Source organism: Peromyscus eremicus, chromosome 11, assembly GCF_949786415.1.
Source record: "Peromyscus eremicus chromosome 11, PerEre_H2_v1, whole genome shotgun sequence".
Classification (NCBI taxonomy): domain Eukaryota; kingdom Metazoa; phylum Chordata; class Mammalia; order Rodentia; family Cricetidae; genus Peromyscus; species Peromyscus eremicus.
The window spans coordinates 50,933,770-50,956,111 of NC_081427.1; the positions used below are offsets into that span (position 1 = coordinate 50,933,770).

The 22,342-nt window shown below is 43.6% G+C and overlaps 1 protein-coding gene across 1 annotated transcript in view; it reads left to right on the top strand.

The window, feature by feature from the left end:
* The first annotated feature begins 6,165 nt into the window (after positions 1-6,165).
* Pik3r1 (phosphoinositide-3-kinase regulatory subunit 1) overlaps positions 6,166-22,342 on the top strand; it is a 72,906-nt gene continuing 56,729 nt past the window's right edge. The window contains exon 1 of the mRNA XM_059276187.1: positions 6,166-6,514. Within this exon, the coding sequence (XP_059132170.1) occupies positions 6,181-6,514 (334 nt within the window). The 5' untranslated portion in view covers positions 6,166-6,180. The remainder of the gene's footprint in view (positions 6,515-22,342) is intronic.

Genomic DNA, 22,342 nt, shown 5'->3' on the forward strand with positions numbered 1-22,342 from the left:
GTCCACAGGCAGGCTCTATCTGACTCTATTTACAGCAGGGTTTTATTTTAGGTAGCTTCAGGCTTCTTTTAGAACTGCTTGCAGCATTGAAAGGCAGCGCGCAGAGAAAATTCCTGGCACCTGTCTGCTTCTGTTTTAAATCTGCATTGTGTAAACGGCAGTGACATTCAATGCTGATATTGCTCGCAGACCTATTGTTCCTAAGAGCAGTTACGAGAATGCCATCCCCGCAGTTGACTGTCACTTCAGTCACGTTCACGTTTAACTTTGCTTGTTTTCTCATCTGCAAAATGGGGCTGATAATTAAGCTACAGCAGTTTGTAAGGGTGCATGCAAAACTCCAAGAACTGTGCCTGGCACACAGCGAGCACTGAGTTGGGGTTAATTATATTAAGCTTGTACTGAGAAGCATGGTGCGACGTGCTTTGTGAGTGTAATTGCCTTTAATCCTCATAATGACCTAGTGAGGTATAGGTCTGCTTCTTCCACCGGCCTCACAGGTGATGAAGTGATGCCGGAGGGGAGGCTTCAGTGACTTGCCAATAGTTACATATCTAGGCATGGGTCAGGGCAGCCCTTGTTAGCTGCAGCAGAGAATTCACCCTTCCTGCCATGAATTTTAAGGGCCATTTTTTTTTTTCCATAAGAAGAGGCACTTTAGGGCACCCCCCTTTGTTCACTCCTCCCAGGGCTACCATTTCAATTCCTACTGTAGTGGTGCAGGGACCCAGGCACATTGGCCTCATAGCCTCTTCTCAATGGGAGGAGCTCCTCTTAGTCACACGGCCCTTCGTCCTAGCCCTCTCTCTATCGTGACCCTCTCTCTAGTCTAGAAGGGCTGCTGTGGGTGGGCCGGGGTAGCCCTCTCCTCTCCTTCTTGGTGTGCTCAGGGAACCAGTGCTGTGACTGCTTTGCAGTCCTGTCTCTTAATGTGTCACCTGGGTGTGTACTCCCTCCCCCTAAAGGGCTCGCAGGCAAGAATTACAGCCTTCACACCCTACCTACCCACATTTGCTACCCAGCCTGGAGGGTGGTGGCAGGCAGCACGTTCTGCTTTACTGTCGGTCTGGAAAGGAATGGAGATATTAGATGCCTGTAACATTGGGCTTAAGTTGAGCACACCTCTTCCATCCATCCTATTTTAACCGAGGCTATTCAGTCACTTTACATATAAAAACACGGTGTTTGCTAGGATCTTAGTCAGTTTTAATGGTTCATGACTTCCAGAATTGTGAAAGGTAGACAGATTTTCAAACCATGGTTCTTGTGTTTCGAAAGACTGTGTAAGTTGAGGTGGGACGTGTATCCTAGACGCTGAGCTCCCATGTTCACGGACAAAGGGTTACACATGGTGGTGTAGTCAAGCCCTTGTCTTGACTATAGACCCTTTTGGTGCCACCACCCAGGGTCACACTGCTAATGTCATCACAGGATGGCAGTGAATGAGTAGATATCTTTTTGTTGTTGTTGTTGTTTTAAGTGCAATTAGAGGAGGTCCCTTATTTCTGCCTCCCCTTTATATTCCCCAAATCCTGTCCTTTGTAAAAGGTGAATAGCGTAAGTCAACAAAACCCGGAGGGCTTTTTCACAGACTTTGGTTCTTATTGTGCCTGCAGGTTAGAAGGTTATACTAAAAAAAAAAAAAAAAAAAAAAAAAAAAAAAAAAAAAAAAAAAAAAAAAAAAAAAAAAAAGACTATTTTCAAGCCATTGCACATTGAGCAGTCAGGGATTGTTATTTGTTAAGCACTAGGAACAATTTTATCTGGGCAGATTGCATGAGAATTGCTCAGTCTGCTAGCAGGGAAAGAAACTTCACATCCAGTGAGTAGGACTGTAGATAGCCATGCAAAGGGTTGAAAGACCGGAGCAAAATAGTTCCCATAAGGAAATTGTGGGCAGTTGCATGTGGTCTCGTATAAAAAATAAGTTTTTAATTTCTTCACAAAATTCCTTTATGCTTTTTTGGGGGGAGTATACAGTATCCTATACATGCCTTAGCTTACAGTTATATCATAAAATTGCCTGAGTTACCAGCAAATAATAGTTTGTTGGCGATGACTATGATCCACATATAAAATGACCTTTACTCTGAATCTGGGTCGAAATAGTTTGCTGGGCAGGTGTTTGTAGCCAAAGAGAATGGGGGGCATAATTTGGTGAAAGTGGGAAATACCTGTTCTGTCAAAACTCCAAATTGACTTCAGGAGGCTCACACAGGTGCTCATGATCCCGGCTGCTGGATGGTCTGCAGTCCTGGGGACAATTTAAGGGGGAGCTTGCCAGTCCTCTAGATGTGACAGCCCTTGTGACTCTGGATTGATGCTTCCCTTATCTCCCCAGGGAGGAGCTAAGTTGTTAGAAATTGTGCAATGCGGGGCCCAGGAGAGTAGCACAGGGCAGACTGGCCAAGAGGGATACAGGTGGCAGAAGCTACATTTGTAGGACAGAGAAGGGCAGTCTTCCAGAAGTGGGCAGTCTTCCAGAAGCGATGTACTCAAGAGTCTGTTAGTCACTAGTTTATGGACTTCGTAGGCAAGGATGCATTTTAATGAAATCACTTTGGAGGACATTTGCATGATTGAGGTGCTGGGTCCTGCATTTGGCTGGAGTGCTGACCAGTCATCCTGGCTTCTTTTTTGTGCCTGTGTGTTCGAGAGCCAGCCGCACTTACCTGTGTGGCTGCTGTGAAGGCAGATCCCCAAAATTCTCCTGGGGGACCAGCCAGAGCAGGCAGGATACTGCTTTGCTGATGCTCCTGCTGGGCCTAAGCTGCCCCTGGGCATCTTAGCTCACGGAGTCCAGAAATAAGTTATGGTGGTCTCAAAAGTGGGGGCTCCACACACTGGCTGGATCTGAATTTAGAGTCTACATCTGATGCTGAGTGCGGTTATGCCCAAGATACCAAACTTCCTCCATCTGTCACATGAGAATATCTACAACACCTTGGTTATTGTGAGGATGGAATGGGTTAATGCAGGCACAGCTCCCAATACGTATCATGTGATCATGATTGTGCTAACAGGGCCTCATTTAAATGGGTATGGCAGGCCAGAGAAAGTGTGCAGAGTGCAGCCTGAGAGGGCTGCGTCGTGCTCTCTGTGCCCAGCCAAGGTCTCTCTGAACCTTGTCACCACGTGATCAGGTCCCCACCCAAATAAATGACTGGTATGCTCGCCCTCTCTTTTTACAACATTGCTTTCAGACTGCTTCCCTGACACTCAGGCGTTGCTGACCTTGACTGCCAACCTTAACCGTCTGCATTGATCTTCCTGGCCGTACTCTACCTGCAGTCCCCGAGTAGACAGACATGCTGTATTTGCAATCCCCGAGCCATAAGATATCTGGGGTTCCTTTATCAGACTAAGACCTGGAGTTCTGCAGAGTTTTTAAGATTCACCTGACACTGACTGGGAGAATGCATTGGCCCAATTTTCGAGGTCTCAGCACACAGGGTGGGGATTGCTTCTCAAGAATCCAGCCTCCTACAGTTATCAGACTCCTCCCAGAGTTTCACTCCCTTGTGTGGACTTAGCCCCAGGCACACTCAAGAGGCTCTCAGGTTCAGAGAGCCCTGCAAAGGCACGGAGCAGTTTCTGAGTCGCTGGTGTGGAACCTGCCTAGTTATATTGTTGTGCTGTGTGCTAGGCCTTGTTTCATGGTTGCTGGGGGCTGGAGGCATTGTATTTCCTGTTCTACTGAGAATCCCACCAAACTGGTCCTCTGGGTGGTTGAAATTGAGGAAGTGCAAGGCACCAGCTGGCAGAAAGATCTGCCCTGGCTACTGACTTAGGACTTTCCCCTCCCCCTAAAAGACATACATTGCCAGGAAAAGCTAACAAAAATTTCAGGGCAGATTTGAAGGAATTAAATTATTCTCAGGCATATTGCCTGGTTTCCAAGCTTTTAGGGATATGTAAATGTTCATGTTCTTTGGAGCTCTGTGTCTCTTTTGTACAGAGCACATTAGTACCAAAAAAAAAATGAGATTTGCTAGTTCTACATTTTTGTGTGAATTTATGCAATGAATATTTAATTTGATTCTGGATCTTTCAGAAGGAGAGGTTTTCTTCAAACGTAATATAGCTTATTTTTCTCATACGCTCCACTGGCTGCATTAATTTTTTTTTCCCTCTGATGCCTGAAATGCAAAGTAGAGTACTATCCCAAATTAATATTCTTGCTACACAAAGATTTCCAGTGTTTGTTTTTACTTCCTTTTAATATGCAGCCCTCCTTAGAGTGTTATTGTATAAAGCTAAGAGGCTTTAGCCATGTGAAGTTGAATACTTTACACTTCTGAATGCCAACATAACAATTAATCTGTGGCTAGATTGTGCTTCTTAAGATGCCTACACTGACGAGTGCCTGTAACACTCAACTGCTAAAGTGTTTCTCTCTTCTAAACTTAGGAAAGTCTCTGACACAGACTCGTGTGGCTGTGTTTGTATTGCTTTATTGTACAGGTTGGTAAATTGAAACCTTTAGTCTCTACAGTAAAGGTAACATTGAGAAATAAATGAGGTGCAGCGTGGATCTATGTTGCATGCTGCCCTATCAGCCATCCATGGTGACTAAAGTTCTCTTAACTTTGGCTCTCCAATTGCTCTGCACCCACTATGCTTGGCAATTGAAAGAAAAGGGCTTTCATTACCCTGGCCTCCCCCAAGCCTGTTTTACATAGTACTTCCGCAGCAGTAAGCATGGCTACTTCCTTTCATATCTTAACTCCGTAAGATCTAGTTGCTATCCTCATTACTGGCCTGCAATCTGGCATCCCAGAAAGTCGGGGATGGTTCCCATCCCACTGAAATCAGTTCTACTTTAGTCAAAGCTCATTACAACGTCTCAGGTGTACTCCTGATTTCAGCTGGAGTGTTTGGCCAGTCACTAGCACATCTGCAGTGGATGTCTAGCACATCTACAGTGGATGTCTAGATCCCATGAGCCCATCGGGTCTCTTGGCTTTCCTTTGCCTACTATTGGTATGGAATTGTCAGCAACACGGGATCAAACACTTGCCCTTCTTGCTTCCGCCAGTGAGCATTTTTCACCCTCCACACCTTTTCCCTTTATGCTGTACTTACTTCAGTTTGCACCTTTACGTACCTGCTGCTTCCTCTCTGGTCTCTGTCCTCACCTTTCTCAGCAGCCCTCACCTCCATTTTCTCTCTGTGCCAGTCCCTGGTGGGCATTGAGGTCAGATTGTGATGCCTTGAGTACAGCCTTCCTGAGTGACTGCGTCCCCAACATCACCATGCCAGGCTCACTGTAGTGGACGGACTTACTCACACTCACGGTACACATGTGCATTTCAGATGGCCCTTATTGTCTTCCCAGCCCAGGTTTACTGCTCCCTCTTTGTCTTCTGATGGGTGAGACTGCCTGTGCTTCTTTCCATAATATGACATTTGGTCTGTCTGTGCCCAGGATCATGCCACACATTCCATTCTGTCTGCAAATTCCTGCAATTTGATGTGGTCTCTCACTTGAACCCCGTGGCATTTTGTGTCAGCGTCTATCATGGCAGTTACCTAATGTTTTGGTTCCTTGTGTACTAGTTTTACCTCCAGAACATTGCCACATGTTAGCACGTCGACTCCTGTCCCGCCCAGTGTTCTTAGAAGGCAGGGGCTGTCTTACTAATCTTGGTTTTGTATACCGTGTCAAGCAGTAGCACACTGGCCTATGTATGTCATCTGCCAGAGTGATTAAGTACTTGTTGAATGGAAGTAGAAATTCAAATCCCCACAGATGGCAAAGTGTGATGTTCATTCATAAGCCTTGTTTTTGCTCTGCTAGGTGAAGCTGAGAGTGGAGTGTGACAGTAAAATCAGACGACAGATGGACGGCGTGACAAGAACGTCAGAGAGGATCGGGCCTCGCTGTGAGAGTCAGCCTGGAGTCAAGGTGTTGACAAGTCGCTGAAAAGGACACCAGGGAGGACTGTGGCTCGCAGAGGGTGTAGAGTCGTGTCTTCAGTCACACCATTGATGGAGGACAGATGGACAGCCGGATGGCCAGTCACCTCTCTTAAACCTTTGGATAGTGGTCCTTTGTCCTCTGGTGGCCACCTGTGCGGGGTTTCAGCCCATTCTCTGAACTCCCTTTCCCTCCGAACGTAAACTCAGACTGCGGTGTACGAGCAGCCCCCTCCAGTGCAGGGTGACGGAGCTGCAAATATGAGTGCTGAGGGGTACCAGTACAGAGCCCTGTATGACTACAAGAAGGAGCGAGAAGAGGACATCGACCTGCGCCTGGGGGACATACTGACTGTGAATAAAGGGTCCTTAGTGGCGCTTGGATTCACTGATGGACAGGAAGCCCGGCCCGAAGACATTGGTTGGTTAAATGGTTACAATGAGACCACCGGGGAGAGGGGAGACTTTCCAGGAACTTACGTTGAGTATATTGGAAGGAAAAGAATTTCCCCTCCCACTCCGAAGCCCCGGCCCCCTCGACCTCTTCCTGTTGCGCCAGGTTCTTCAAAAACTGAAGCAGACACTGAGCAACCAGGTCAGCATATGATGAGTGTTCGGTTATTTAATGACCTTTTGGTTTTAGTTTCTTTTTAATTAGTAAAATCTTAGATTTGAGTGAGGACAGTAAGCTTTGAGCAGACGCCATCTTGGCAAGTTGACCTGAACTGATATATAGTGTATAAAAGTCTGGTCAATCATGACATGGCTAGAAGTTTGCTTCTGTGTGGTTGGGAGTTTGTATGCATTGGGAGATGGTGTCTGAGAGCCTGTTTAGTGAGTATCATTAAACACTATTATTACAGTGGCCATTGAATTCACGCAGGCGTCCCGTTCTTGGGGATTGTTACTGCTTTGGGAAAGCAAAGGGTAAGTCTAGTATAAGCATATTTAATGTTAATGTGGTTTGCATGGAAAAATGTAGGGTCTTAAAGTGACCACAGAACTCAGCGGAGAAGAAACCATTGTTTTTCTAACCTAGAATCTGCCCCTTGGTTTCCTCTCGAGGCTTGGGGTTAGCATAAAAGGAAAGAAGCTTCTGTTCCCACAAGGGCAGTGCCATTGCGGCAGCATGCTTGGAGTCTGCTCGGCCCTGTGAGGAGAAACTCGGGTTCACTGGGTACTTGTCTTAAATGGAAGCTACCCTCAAAATCCATGTGCTGGAGATGGCGCATGCTTGGGCTTGGACACAGCTGTTCCTGGGTAGATTCTCTTTTATTCAGTTTCTCACCGAGACAGCTTCGTGTTCAGCTTTCGTGAGATCTGTTTTGTTAGATACCGTTTCTCACTAGAAAATCTCGCCCCTCCCCCCACCTTTTTGGGGGGGATGTATATGTAGAGGGTCGTGCAGTCTTTCTCCCCACCCCCAGAGACTTAGAAAGGAATAACTAGGTACATTAGACAGATACAGCTGTTGAGCCGTGGTTGCACACTGAACAGAGCAGGATGGGGGCTGCACAGGAGGTTTCTGCGAGGAATTCTGATCGCACCGTGTCCTCAGGCTTTCCCAGATGAAAGACGGAATAAGAATTAAGAGGCAGACTCATTTTAGCACTGGGAAACAAGATGGAAAATGTGGTGTCAAAGAACAGACTTGAGATATACCTCCCGCATTGGACTCCAAAGGGATACTATATTTAATAGGAACAAATAATGTGGTTTTTTAAAATTACAGTAAGTTAAAAGCACTTTTTTTGCAAGCAGACCAAAAAGGCTTGAACTGTCCATGTGTTCTAGGCACATACAATTTTCGAAGTACTGCATTTCTTCCCTATTTTAGTTTAGCAGACTGAAGATAAACAAGTCATTGTTTTTTTCTCCATCAAATAACATGCTTTCCGACCTAACTTCTCTTTGTCTTTGTTGCCTGAAAGATTTACTTGTGTGTGTGTGTGTGTGTGACTGTATATGTGCACTACAGGCATGCAGGTGCCCACAGAAGTCAATAGAGGGCACCAGATCCCCTGAACTGGAGCTACATGAAGTTGGAAGCCACCATGTGGGTGTTGGGAAATTGCAGCCAAGTCTTCTAGAAGAGTAGCCAGTGCTGTTAGTTGTTTAACTCTCTCTCTCTCTCTCTTTCATCTCCTGACTTCATCTTTTTTTTAAGTTAGAAACAGTTAAGCAGGTTCAGTTAAGAGGAAAAATGACCTCATTGCACCCAAAATACAAAGGGCTGCAGAACCATAAACAAATAGCTCAGCTGAATTAGAGATGACTCATAAGGTGGAGTTGAGGGTGCCAGGTCATAATTACTGACAAAAAGACTTGGTGAAAATAGCTTCTAAGCAAAATTATATTTGATAACTGTTATCCGGTGTAAGTTTCTTCGGCTGTCATACCCAGTCAAGGAATAAGACTCACAGGAAAATGACTCTCTTTTTTTTGTAAGGTGTTGCACTATTTACCATGCTTTCTTTTCTCTGGTGAGCACTGAGATTTCTCATAGCCTTTTCATTTTTCTTTTTGATATGTGGAAAGAGAGAAAAATGAAGGATTTTAGTAGGATTTGAGAAGAGACCCCTGATAGCGTACACGGCAATATTAGAAAGAATGGGCCTGGACATAAATGAGAAATTAGGAATGACTGAAAGGTTGGGAGGACCGTGGAAGGAGGGGTCACCAGGAGGGCATTGTACTAAACATTCATCAGATACTCTAGGAACGTTAGCCTCAGAGTCTCATTTAAATATGATTCATGTGACGTGGGAGGTCAGCAGCTCCTGTGTTGGTTACAGAGAGCAGTATCTGTATTCATTTCCAAAGCCTTTGTAGTGGAAAATTGTGTGGCGGCAAGAAAAGGGAGTTCTTTTCTCTCTTCTCTTTTCTCCTCTTACGTAATAGACTTCTTCAGTCTTGTCTTTTTTCTTTGGACCCCCTCCATCTAATATGGCTTCTTTTGAGTTCTCTGTTTTCTTTCTCTCGTTTATACGGCTACTACTTCTCAAGCCCTAAGAATTGGGCATAGTTTTCTCCTCTGGGCACCTGGACACCAGACACCTGTTGATGGGCAATGATGTAGACAGAGGAAGCTTGGACCAGTGTGCATGCTAACCTTGTTTCTTTTATCCTGTTGATTCTCCATAACCACAGTCATCCCCTTCTCTCTGCCTCATGTTTGAGAGGAGGTCTTGAACTCCTAACTAAGCTCAGGCCACTCTCCCCACTCTGCCTCCCAAATACCTATGACTACAGCTGCGGTCCACTGCTCCTGGCTATCCCTCTGTGTTCAGAGAAGACTGTCACTCAACTCTGGCCCGAAGTAGACTCTTTATGAGCAGTTCCTCCCCATGCAGTAGAATCCACCTTTCTCTTTCTTTGAAGTGTATTCATGTCGAGAGAAGACTATGCAATTTAGTTGTGGGGTTGAAGGAAACAAGCATTTGTGTGAGGATGAGCTATGGAGCTAAGCTAGCGAGTGCCAGATACATAATCAATGCTCAGGAAATGTCAGCACCAACAAAACACAACCTATATGAACATCTGATTAAGGACCTCCTCTCAGGAACAACGTACCTTCTACCATTACGTTTTTGCATGCAGTTGTTTAGAACATCCTGGCCTGTGCGGTGAATGAGTTTCTTTCTTGAATGATCTTGGACTGGGGGCATCACATTCATTCAGTAAACACAGATGGGGTTCCTAGTTTGTGCTCGAAAGCAAAGCAGAGGATGAAGGCATTTTCCGTTTTCCTTCCCTCATGGCTGGGTGTCCTCTCAGCTCCGACAGTTCTTTCCTAGGTCCCTGCTTTGCTGATCCCCTCCACTCCTCACTGAAGCTGGCCCTGTGGCAACCTGCCCCTCTGCTCCTGCCTTTCTCACGGTGAGCTCTACAAGAAGAGGGGTCCTGGTCCCCTGTGATGCAGCTATGCAACACAGTGCAGTAGTACTTCGTCAAGTGATGGAGACTCGTGCTGGAGCCTCATCCTCCAGCTACAACACATGCCTGAAAGGAGCCACTTGCTCTGTGTGTCACGTGTAGGTGGACAGGTTGACTAGCTCAGCCTGCTTTTGGCCACCATGCCTTATTTGCCCTTTGCTTCATTCACCTCGGAGGTACGCTGTCGCTTTGGCCTTCAACATTGCTTGCTGTGCCTCCAGAATGCTTATCTTCTGTCACAGCCCCTGGGACAGGTTGTTCTGCTGCTAGAAAAGTAGGTGAAGCTGATAGGGAGTAGAAGGTGTATCCTACCAGCAGGTGACCTGGGGCCCAGATTTTGTATAATTTGTAATGCTCCCCCGCCCCTTATGGCTTTGTGTTTGTGTGAAGGCTGCAGTTATCCAAATGAGGTTCATGTTTTATTTCACCTTCCCATAACTTAGTGTCCCACTTGAGCATCTTTGGGGAACACATTTTCCTTGTTTTGTTGGAGTGTGCAAGGTATACATTCCACACTGAGGCACACATCAGCGATCTGGCCCCTCTGCCTTACTTGTTGGGTGCAAGCATTCTGACGGACACACCACCTGACTTTGTTGGGGGTCTCGCATTTCCCCTCCTATACAAGGAAATGCGTCAACTGTAAGTGAGGATTTAGGGATGGGGAATACAAATCACATTATTCTTGTGAAGAAGTTGTCTGCAGCGCTGCTTAGCAGCTTGAACACATACTTTGCAGTCCTCCAGTTGAAGTCCAGCGTTGGCTGGATATTTAGTCTTGTGAGCTTCTGACCAAGAGTTTGTGTAAACCTGTAAAATCTGCCAACTTGAGAGGACACTTGGGCACCCGACTTTACATAAACCTCAGTATGCCCCATGCACCCATGACCCTGAGGACTCCTGACAGCAGGTCCTAGCTGTTTTCACATATAAAACAAAAAGCAGACATTGACCTGACCTGTTTTACGTTTTGATCAAAATCCCTTCCAAATACGAAAAGAAAAGAGCCTGCGTTCTGGGTTTGTTTTCATGGTTTTCCCGGGCGTGTTATCTTTGCATTTTTCACACTCTGGCCTTTGAGTGTTCCTCCATGCTTGTTACTCCTTGTCTAGAAAGCAAGGGTGCAGTAAATCACATAAATCAACTGCACTACACAGAGGTCACAGAAAGTAGAGACCTGATCCCGCATTACACACCTTGGTGGGGTGCCATGTTCTCAATGCATGACTCTCTGCTGGAGACAATAGGTAGGGAGGCATTCCTGTTTGTGGGAATTCGTTTCAGAATAGGCCTTTTCTTAACTCTGTCTACCTTCCCTCTTCCTTTCAAGCGAGGCATTGCCAGGAAGCTGGAGGACTGTCTCCGGCATCTGACTTCGGGTACTGGTCACTTGTTCTGCGTTCTGTCACCATGGTTCTCTGTGGAGAAAGCAGGGCAAAGTACAGGACCTTTGATGAGAGGGCCCTTGAGGCTCCCTGCTTCCCTGCGTCTGGATAGTCAGGAAAAGCTTGAATGTTTGCCTTCTGTGTTTTCCTAGGAAACAGAATATATTTCTGAAAGATCAGTGTAATTGATTAATCACAAATATTTATTATGATTGTTGTTGTAATTTTACTGGTCAGGGTGATAGTACTGAGAATCGAACCCAGGACCTCATGCATGTGAGGCAAGTACTATGTACCTAGCCCACATACGCAGTTCTTTTTTGTTTGTTTGGAGATACAGTCTCACCGTGTAACTGGCTGGCCTGGAACACGCTATATAGACCAGGCTGGCTTTGAAGTCACAGAAATCTGCCTTCCTCTGCCTCTGGAGTGCTGTGATTAAAAGCATCTATCACCATGCCTGGTGACAAATGTAATTCTTACTTTTGATAAAATGAGATGACCCTAACCACTTCTCTTGTGATCACAGAATTTATTACTTATAAATTATTACATATTATGATACAGCCCTCCCTTCCATGAGAATATAAACAATTAACAGTTAATATTCTTGTCACTAAATTCTTGCTTTGTTAAAGTATTTTTCCTGTTAACTTAAAATATAGTCACCCCCACCCCTCACCCCTCTGGAAATGTTTGCAAGGAAGGACTGGAATCCTAAAGAACAATTTGCATATTCATACCCATTTGTAAAGGAAATCCAGAAGAGAAAGGACTCTTCCTTTACCCCACTTTCCCAGGAGGCCTCAGTCCCTTCTCTGAAACAACTAGTTAGGAACTGACTGACAGAGCCCAGAGCAGCTGAGTCAAGGCTGCCCTGCAGAGCCCAGAGTAGCTGAGTCAAGGCTGCCCTGGGCATTCCCAGCCTGGAGGAGGGACACACCACCTTCCCCTGGGTATTACTCACAGTGACAGAATGGTGCCTCTTTACCCTGTGACTGTGGAAGCAGTAAAGTTAGGTGCCTGGATAACAGGACCGGTGTCCTTGGGAATCAATGGCCGAGGCAGGCAGCTTAGGTTTGTTCTTTCTAGATTTATTTCTGTTTTTGTCTCTCTCTATATGTTTATGTGGGCAAGTATTGAATTTTCCCGGAAGTGGAGTTACAGATGGTTGTGAGCTGCCTGACGTGGATCCTGGGAGTTGAATTCCTGTCCTCTGAAAGAACAGTACCTGCTCTTAACCACTGAGCCATTTCTCCAGCCCCACATTTTTTTTTCTTAAGTGAAATGCAGTAGGTCTCTCTAACCCCTGGCTTCGCTTCTCTTGGCTATCTGAGATCAACTGGAAGCTGAAAACGTTGCTATACAACTAGACATTTTGAGTGAGAAAGAGGATGTGACCATATGTATTTGACTTTACTAGGTATTTGATATGATTACTGGAGTTTTTATTAGTTGTTTATACATTATACTCTTATCTTGGTGTGTATGTATAGGAAGAAAATGAGAGAGATTGGTACCATTTGTGTATTTAGGTACCCATTGAGGGTCTTGGAACTACTGTATTCCTTCACATTCTATGTTAAATTTCTGGGCTTAGCATTTTTTGGTTTGGTGTGTATATGTGTGTGTGTGTTTGCAAAGTATGTGAAGGGCCACAGATCTTACTTGTTCATTGAGGATGGTGCGCTCCCACCTCTGATTTGAACGAGTTATTTAAGCCAAAGGAGCCTATTGTCTTCATTTAAGGACTAAATTAATGTTACTAGCCCAAGTTTTCTTTGTCAAAAAGATAAAACCCCATAGACTGTAAGTATTCCCTTTACCTTAGTTGTCATTGGGGTTTTTGATAAGTTTGATGTCTAGTGTGGTTTCTAGGCGGATGTATGCATCTTTGTCCAAAAGGGATTAGTAAACATGTCTTGGGTACATTTGGGTTTGAGAAAATAAACATTAGAAAATTTGAAAGGCAACAACAAATGGTGCCTTACATCTGCTAAGTCGCATCCCAAAAGGAGAAAATTTCGTACCTGTGGGAAATGCACATGCCAAGTGTGTCACGTCATTTGCATATTCAAATTTTAGTTGGTACTGAACAAAACAGACAGTAAATGTTAGTGCAGCTGGCTGTTGCTTCTATGTGTATTTTTGTTGCTAACAGATTGCAACGAAAAAGGATGTAAAATGGACCGAAGACCAAGATGGGGGGTGGGGGGATAACTTGGTGTACTAGCTAGACACAAGGAGTAGAATAGCTTGATGACAGACTGTACTTAATGTTTTCATGTCTTAGTTTAACTTCTAGCACTTAATATCAACGCGATCTTTAGGCTTTTAATAAAACAAATCCAAATAGAGACCGACAAGATGAAGGTAGAAATTGCTTTTTTTTTTTCAGCAATTTGGATACAATTGCCCTTAATTTAACAAAGTAGTGTCAGAACATTTTCTAAAGTATCCTTCTTTATTGTTATTTATACAAAAAGTATCCTTTTTATCCTTATTCTACTGCTGCGTCAGTGTCAGTCGAAACATTGTTAAGTAACAATCTTGGAACTACAATACTAAAACTCAAATACAGTGTACATTGTTAAAATGCAGCTTTGTAGTGGGAAGGTAAAGAAGAGGCAGAACTTTCCACTTAATTATGGATGCAGAACTTTCTCCCTGTGGCCCTCTGCCACGCCAAGTGCCTGGATGTCATTTTTAGGAATACCTTCCCTGGACTATTTCTTGTGTGGAGGTCTTGCCAATGTATTTGTTATCATCTGTCTTATCTGTTCTCAGCTAGTGGCATGCATTATGCAGAGCTTAGATTATTCTGTCCCGTCAGCTTGATGCATATTGAAGTTAGTGTAGAAGATTATCTGTAATTTGTTGATCAAATCTGATATCTAGGACAGGAAAGGATATCGGCATACTTGAAATATAAATTTTTTTTCTGATAGGCTGTTTGGATCAGAAACTCTGCCTTGCTTCCCAAATATTCCTTAGCCACTTTACTACCAGGGCACGCTAATTGTGAAATGAAAAGCTCAATACTGGCTCTTCCGAGATGAGGCTATGGTTTTGTTTCAACCTCTCGATTTCTGTTGCTAAGAATTGTTGGAGAACTAACTCCTCCGCCCCCCAAGGATAAGTTCTTTCACTAGTAGTACCCCAGTACCCCTGGATGTGGGACAAATAGGAGAGCGTTTATGTGGAGGAGTGACTTGGGGTAGCTGGATAGAAGAAGTGCTCACAGGCCCTCCTCACAAGATCTGCTCGAAAGCTGCTCTGGGGATGATGTGGATTATTGCTAATTTAGTGTCCAGTTGGTACTTTTTTGCCAAATTATATGGTACACGATCTTAAGACATATATCACCAGTGTATAGCGATGACTGTACTTTTATTGGTGGGCACTTGGGCTGACCTCCTATTGGCTCATGACTCTCCAAGGTTCATGTGCTGTGGTACAGGAGCAAATTAAATGGTATCTGAGGAATGCCGTCTCATCCTGTGCAGCCTCTGGATTCATCATTGTCCTTCAAGATTTGTTTAATGGATATTTGAATTAAATTCTCCAGGATCAGTAAAGGATAGTGATAATGTGTATAGAATATGAAACTTTGCTTATTTGGACTTCACATCTGTAGAAGAGGTAATGAATTTGCATATTACCAGGCAGGGGCCTGTCATGAAGCCAGTGACTGTCTTGTGTGGTTCATAGTCTTGGTCCAGCTTTCTCCTCGACAGGAAAACACCTGATACTGGTCTCCACACATGGGATCAGTGACCCAGCAAAAAGCAGCTGTCTTGGGTTCCTCCTTGCTCTACTTACTTTGATAAAATTCAATTTTCAAAATTACTTAAAGGTGCTGAGAAGGCACTATTTTGTGATATTAGGTATTTTTCTAAGATGTTATAAACTATTGTGACTGTATTGAATGCTGTTAGCTTTAATTTTATTGTTTTTTGGTTTTTCGAGACAGGGTTTCTCTGTGTAGCTTTGCGCCTTTTCCTGGAACTCACTTGGTAGCCCAGGCTGGCCTCGAACTCACAGAGATCCGCCTGGCTCTGCCTCCCGAGTGCTGGAATTAAAGGCGTGCGCCACCACCGCCTGGCTAATTTTATTGTATTTTTTAAATGAATTTTTCTTTTTGTTTTCTGGTACTGGGACTTGAACTCAGAGCCTTGTGGATGCTAAGCAAGCTCTTTAACACTGAGCTATACCCAGCCCTTTGATGTATATTTTAATTAAGCTTAAGAATGTTGTTTCTTCACTAAACAGTTCATTTGAATATTTTTTATCTCTTGCTTATTTCTATCCTAACTATAGACACACAGTTGGGTATTTTGGTGTCACTGTTAAACTTGTTATGTACGATTATTTATAGTTATTATATATAACATTTAAAAGCTATGTATTTAATTTGTATATTATATATAGTTTTAAATCATTCTCTATCAATATTGGGTATATTGGTGTCATTGTTAAACAGTTATGTGTAATTATTTATAGTTTTTATATATAACATTTAAAAACTTTACATATTTAAGCCGGGCGGTGGTGGCGCACGCCTTTAATTCCAGCACTCGGGAGGCAGAGCCAGGCGGATCTCTGTGAGTTCGAGGCCAGCCTGGACTACCAAGTGAGTTCCAGGAAAAGGCGCAAAGCTACACAGAGAAACCCTGTCTCGAAAAAACAAAAACAAACAAACAAACAAAAAACACTTTACATATTTAATTTGTATATTATATATAATTTTAAAGCATTGTCTATCAATAGCAAGCTCTTCTAGGTTATTATTTATTTATTTTTTTTGGTTTTTCGAGACAGGGTTTCTCTGTGTAGTTTTGGTGCTTGTCCTGGATCTCGCTCTGTAGACCAGGCTGGCGTTGAACTCATGGAGAGCCACCTGGCTCTGCCTCCCGAGTGCTGGGATTATAGGCATGTGCTACCACCGCCCGGCTCTACTAGGTTATTTTAAAGGTAGCCCAAAATGAATTTTTTTTATTTGTGAAAGAAACATATGTAAAGAGGATAAAACACTGACTTTATCTAAATCCCAAGGAATGAGGTGAAACAAATGTATTTAGAATATATCAAAGTATGTATAACAATCACTGTCCCATACTTCCTCATAAATTTGTCTACTAAAAATATCTTTCATTTTTACGTTGAACTTAAATTTCTATAGACACAAGTGTCTGCCAGGCTTTCTCTAGGCATTTTATAGCCATTTTTGATATTACTTGCTTATCCTACAAAGGCAGGTTCTTAAAACCATTTTGAGATAAAGCATAAGCTCAGATTATTGTGTGAATATTTTTTTGGAAAGCAAGGGGACTCCATAGCTAAAGAGCCTCTGCTGAGTGGAGAGCCACGTCCAGCAGGGTGGCAGCCACAGCATGGGTCTGCTGTCCTCTCTGAAGCTACGAGCCGCTGAAGTCTGCTTTGTGAATGATCTTCATGTGTTTTTATCGGCTAAGGTGCATTAGTCATTCCATTCACACAACTACAAAAGAAGTTACCTTCATACTACGTACCTCTTAACAGCGTTTTCTTATTTCTGATAAATATGTCAAAGGATCGACTTACAAAGAGATGGATGAGACTTCAGAAAGAAGACCATGTTTGGGGTATATGCCTATATATGCCCTACCCCCATCCCAGGAAATACGTACCTTGGTCAGATAGTTTACAAGTTACATAGTCTTATGAACATACCGCCCCCCACCCCAGCCCTGCCTCTGTTATTTTTGAAGACGCCAAATCCTGCTTCACATGCATCTGAGTTTCAATTTTTCATATTTTGGGCTCATATCCTTTCTATTAGAAGGGAACACAGGCTGGATCTGACCTGCTTCAAAGCCAAAATCCTGAGAATATCCAGCCTAAGAGCTGTGTGTTTTGGCGGGTGAAGAATGGCTGCTTGGAGTCTGTACATACAAGAACTCTCACGTTGACTCAAATGAATCCGGAGCCTTGTTCCCTGAATTATGTCAAGGTTAGCAGTAAATACCGCTTTAGAGGGCCGAGTAAATTACTAAATTCCTGGGAATGTCAAACTTTATTTCTCAGCAGAGTAGGCCACTGCCAAGTTTGTAATGTAAACATTGTGTTCTGTTACCTGACTTCCAAGGACAGAAGGGTGGCTGAGGGCATGTGTAGGGCACAGGTGAATTTTATTTCGAGGTTCTTAACAAGACAATGTGATACGATGCTGTCTCTGGAGCAATGAGTGCCAGGAAGACTTCTTGAATACTTTAATTTTTGCTTTTTTCCTCCTTCAGTTGAAAAAAAAAATATTATGTAAAAAGTTCCCTGAGTTTAAAAGGCCCTAACTGGTAGCTCTGGCGTAGCCTTTTGAGAGCCTCAAAGAGGACCTTGCTTCCTACCACGGTCATAAGAGGCAAGAACAAAAACACATTCTCAATGATTCCAGGAGTTAGAACTAGTTGGAGGGCCTGCCTGTTGTAAACTCAGTGGACCCAGGTTTCAAAACACACTAGAGTAAGGTTTGACCCCCTGCAAGGATTCAGGCAGCCTCCCCACCTCCCTGTCTCTGCTTCATCGCTGGGGTGTTTCTCTCCTCTTCCTATCTCTCCAACTGTACCTTTCTGTGCAGTAGGAGGTAACAGTCCCAGAAATAACCAGGAGGGGAGGTATGGTGGCTCAGACCTGTAATCCCAGTGCTCAGGAAACTGAGGTGCAAGTTCAAGGCCAAACTAGATTACATAATGAACTCTGTCCCACAAACAAACAAACAAAAACAAATCCCATGCAGTAAGCCAGGGGGTGGCGCAGTAGGGTGGGGTGTATATGTGGAGTGCTAGAGGTGGCTTAGAACATGTAGTTAGCTGAAGATTTGTACATTGTAGGCTTTTGATCAGTCAGGGCCTCGGACAGCCAAACTGACAACTGGAAAGACTTTTTCATTCAGACTAGCAAAAGTACGCTGAAACCAACATCTGTTTGGGAATTTCCTGGGAACTGACGGTTTCACTCCCCCATCTGACTTTAGACTTGAAACCAGCACCCAAGCCAATGGAGAAGATGGGCAAACAGCATGTCTGTGAGAGATCTTATTCACTGGTCCACAGGAAGAACATCCTCAAGCCTATAGATGGGCAAACAGCATGTCTGTGAGGGATCTTATTCACTGGTCCGCAGGAAGAACATCCTCAAGCCTATAGGAAATGGTCATTTTTGTGCACCCAATGGGTTGGAAGGCAAGAGAGACTTCTAAAAGTGAGGGGAATTTCAAATTTCAAGCTTGCCCCCCTCAAAGTGGACAGAAAGCAGCTGGGTGGTTATGAGCCGAGGAGACAATAAGATGGCATGAAATGAAAAGGGAATTAGTTTTTAAAGAACATTTTTAATGATTTATTTATTCTTATTTTATGCGCATTGGTGTTTTGCCTGCATGTATGTCTGTGTGAAGGTATCAGATCCCCTGGAACTAGAGTTACAGACAGTTGTGAGCTGCCATGTAGGTGCTGGGAATGAAACCCAGGTCCTCTGGAAAAGTAGCCAGTGCTCTTAACCACTGAGCCATCTCGCCAGCCCCCAAAGGGGAATTATTAAAGAAACTAAAAGTGTACTAGTCATATCCAGCAAAAAGTAGAATGGACACTGCTAAAAATAAGGTGTATGTTGAGAGGGATATAAGAAGAAAGATCCTGCAGAATCCAAAGAAAAAGAATGAATGTAAATACTGGGGGGAGAAACACCAAGAGATGTGGTGTGAGAACTTCAAGGGTTGAAGCTTCAGGCCTGTGTGCAGATCTGAGTGTTCTCCATTGTTTCCCCCTGTTGTAACTGTAAAACCAATTCTAGATATATTTTTGAAAAAATTTTTGATTACAAGAATGATTGTCAGAATAATATTAAAGTTCTTTGCCAAAATAATACAAGGTGTTTGTTACCAAGCAACAAAATTACCCTCCATCTCTAGCAATCAGTGCCCAAAGCTGTTGAGTTTCAACCCCGTTTTGAGGAGAAATGATGGCATCCAAGGCATGAGCTGCTTCCTTAGACCTTATGTTGGCTACATTGAAAAGATGTTTTAATACACAAGTCTTCCGAAATAACACATTAAACCTTTAGTGTCATGTCGGGGCGGGGCTTAAAAGTTATATTTTCATCCTTGAGTTCACAATTGGAAAGTGCATACATTAAACTTTTGATTCACTTAAGGATTGTTAGACATATACAGGGTACATCTTCAGAATTCCTAGAACTACAATGATATAACAAAAGTACATAAATGTGGTTAGAAAATGCTTACTCTGCGTAAAATCTTTAAGGAAATATATGTCTGTCTCTATATGCATACACACATAAATGTAAAGCTAGATTTACACCTGTCTTCGCATGTTACACATGTTTTGGGTACTCTGTTAACACTTAGTAATGTGTTAGCTTTCTACTTTTCATGACGGCTCTGTGATGGTGGCCTTATCCATATACCTGTTATAAAACCAAAGTGTAGTTAAATGGTGTCCCCAAGTCACACAGCTAGTGGAAAAGTTGGGATTTGATCTCATGGTACTCTCAAGCAGATATGCCATGTTAACAAGGGCTGCTAGGTAAATCATGTTATAGTTTATGACTCACCCACTCCTGTTCAGCCAGGGGTGTGTCCTGGAGCCAAAGACAGATGACTCCTTGGCTTTCCAGTGACCTCTGGTCTGCCAAGACAAAAGGAGCTAAACAAAGTGGATGTTTCCTGTCTCAGGAAATGGACCTGAGAAAAACTAATGTATGAAGCAGACATGGGAGTCATTCTTCCTTACAGCAGAAGAATGCCAGATCAGCAAGCTGGGAAGAGGTGGTTCATTCTAAAGATAGTCTATCCCCTCTGCATGCTGTAGCCTGTTGTTGTTTTTAGTGTGTGTGTGTTATTTGGGAGCCAGGGGATAATCTTAGATGTCATCCTAGGAAGGCCATCTATCTCCATTGAGACAGGGTCTCTCAATGGCCCGGAAGCATAATGTTTAGGCTAGGCTAGGCTAGGCTGGCTAGTCAGGAAGCCCCAGGGACCTTCCTGTCTCTGCCTCCCTGGGACTGGGATTACAGATGTGAGCCACCATGGCCAGGATTTTTTATGTGGATTCTGAGGGTCAAACTCAGATCTTTGTCCTTAAAAGGCAAGTACTCCAGTGACTGAGTCTTCCTTCTCAGCCCAAACCTGTGAGTCTTGTGAGATTGGTTGAAAATATTAGCTGTCAAGTTAGCCTTCACAACTCATGCTTCTTGATGTTATATTTCACATTTTTGATTTATATATTATATATACATTGTACATGTTTATAAAACATAGAGTTTATATACACATTATTATGTACTTATACATAATATATATGAAATTATATTTACATAAATAGATCCGATAGTACAGCTTATAAGGTTACAGGCAAAGCTTTGCTGGGTTAATTATACAAAAGTGCCCTGCTAATGGAGCTGCTTGCTCTATCCAGCAGGCTGTAACTTGCTACTTTACTGGCCCTCATTGTTTGGAGTTTTATGGACAGTTACATTGTAACTGTCACTTGTGGTCTAATCTTCCCCTTAAGGGAAACTTGAGTAACACTGTCAGCTTTTTTGAGTAGAGGAAGTTTAAACATACTGGCTCAGAAACTACACAATTGTTTAGCTTAAACTCCCATTCTTGTCAGACCACATCTCCCCAGCCCCTCTGTGGCTGGAATCGGCTAACTTTGGCTCTCCCTAAGGAAAAGTTTCACAAAGTGCAAAAATGTTTACTCTTCTGTCCTTTGCCAGATCCGGGATCTGTGCAGCAGATCCGAGAACTGGTTGCCTATCACACTTTGGTCAAATAACTGAACTGTCATCGGTCCACAGTCTTTAGTTGTATAACTGCTTTTGACCAAGTCCAACTTAATTTGAAAACCTAGATAATACTTTGAGTAATTTTTTTTTAAGGGGAAAACAATCTTCCCCCCTCTCCCTCCCTCCCTCCCTCCCATACTTCCCACCTGGCCCCTTCCTTCCCTCCCTGTCTTCTATTCTTCCTGCGCCTGTATTGTCTGGCTGTGAGAGGCTTGTCTTTCATACACTTCATAAGGGGATGGGTCAGTTTCACAACCGTCTTTCAAAATGTAGAACTGTCGTCCCGCCTCCCCTCTCCGGCAGCCCTGCTTGTCCCATTTTCTAGCACACACAGAAGCTCCGGCTGTGGTTTCTGCTTAGACGTTGATGTGCCCCTCAATTCACTGGGTCCTCCAGGAACCATCTTTTATCAGCATCAGATAGTGTGTGTAGTTCACAGTTAGAAATGTATTTGCTCTCACAGGAAGTAGGAAGGTTAGTTAATAGTGATTGTGAACTCTTTTGACATGAGGGTAGACATACTTTGCTTACAGAGGATGAAAAAGGAGTTAATGTTTGGCAACTCTGTTGAAGGCAGGGCAGGTGCTAAGGAATGTTGTCACCTGACTCTGGACCTCTCATCTCTGGGCGTGCACCTGAATAATGACATGGGTTTTTGATTTGCTAGAAAGGTTCTGTTTGTGACTTCATGATCCTAGATCCCATACCCTCATTTTCATATATTTGTGTAAGAGGAAATGTCCTGCTCTGACGTGCAAAAGTTCAGCTTCAACGTGACTGTCCTAAGTCTGCAGGAATGCGTGGCGTGTATGTGGTGTGCTGGGCATTGCGCACTGCCCCCTGGTGTAATCCCCTAGTCCTGTTTGCAGGTTGAGGCTCACAAAGGACAAGAAACTAGACCAGGGTCCCACACAGCTGGTGGAGAGTCGGCCTGCAGTCAGACTTGCTTCCAAATGTGTGTGTCTCAACACCACACTCACGACCTTCAGGCAGCGAGCGTGGAGGACAGGGACCTCTAGGTAGTCGTATTAAGAAATAGCAGTGTCTAAACCTTAGACTTAAATACAGTTTCGAATTTCTGTAATTTTTGCCTACCCTCCTTTTAATCTCAAAGTAATTTACAAATACCACAGGTATGGACAGTCACATGCCAGATTGATTGATACCCTGTTTGTGACAAAATCATGTACTTGAAGCTTATATTAAACCAGAGACCCATAGGAAGCAATTTTTATACTCATTACTTTTAGAAATTTATTTTA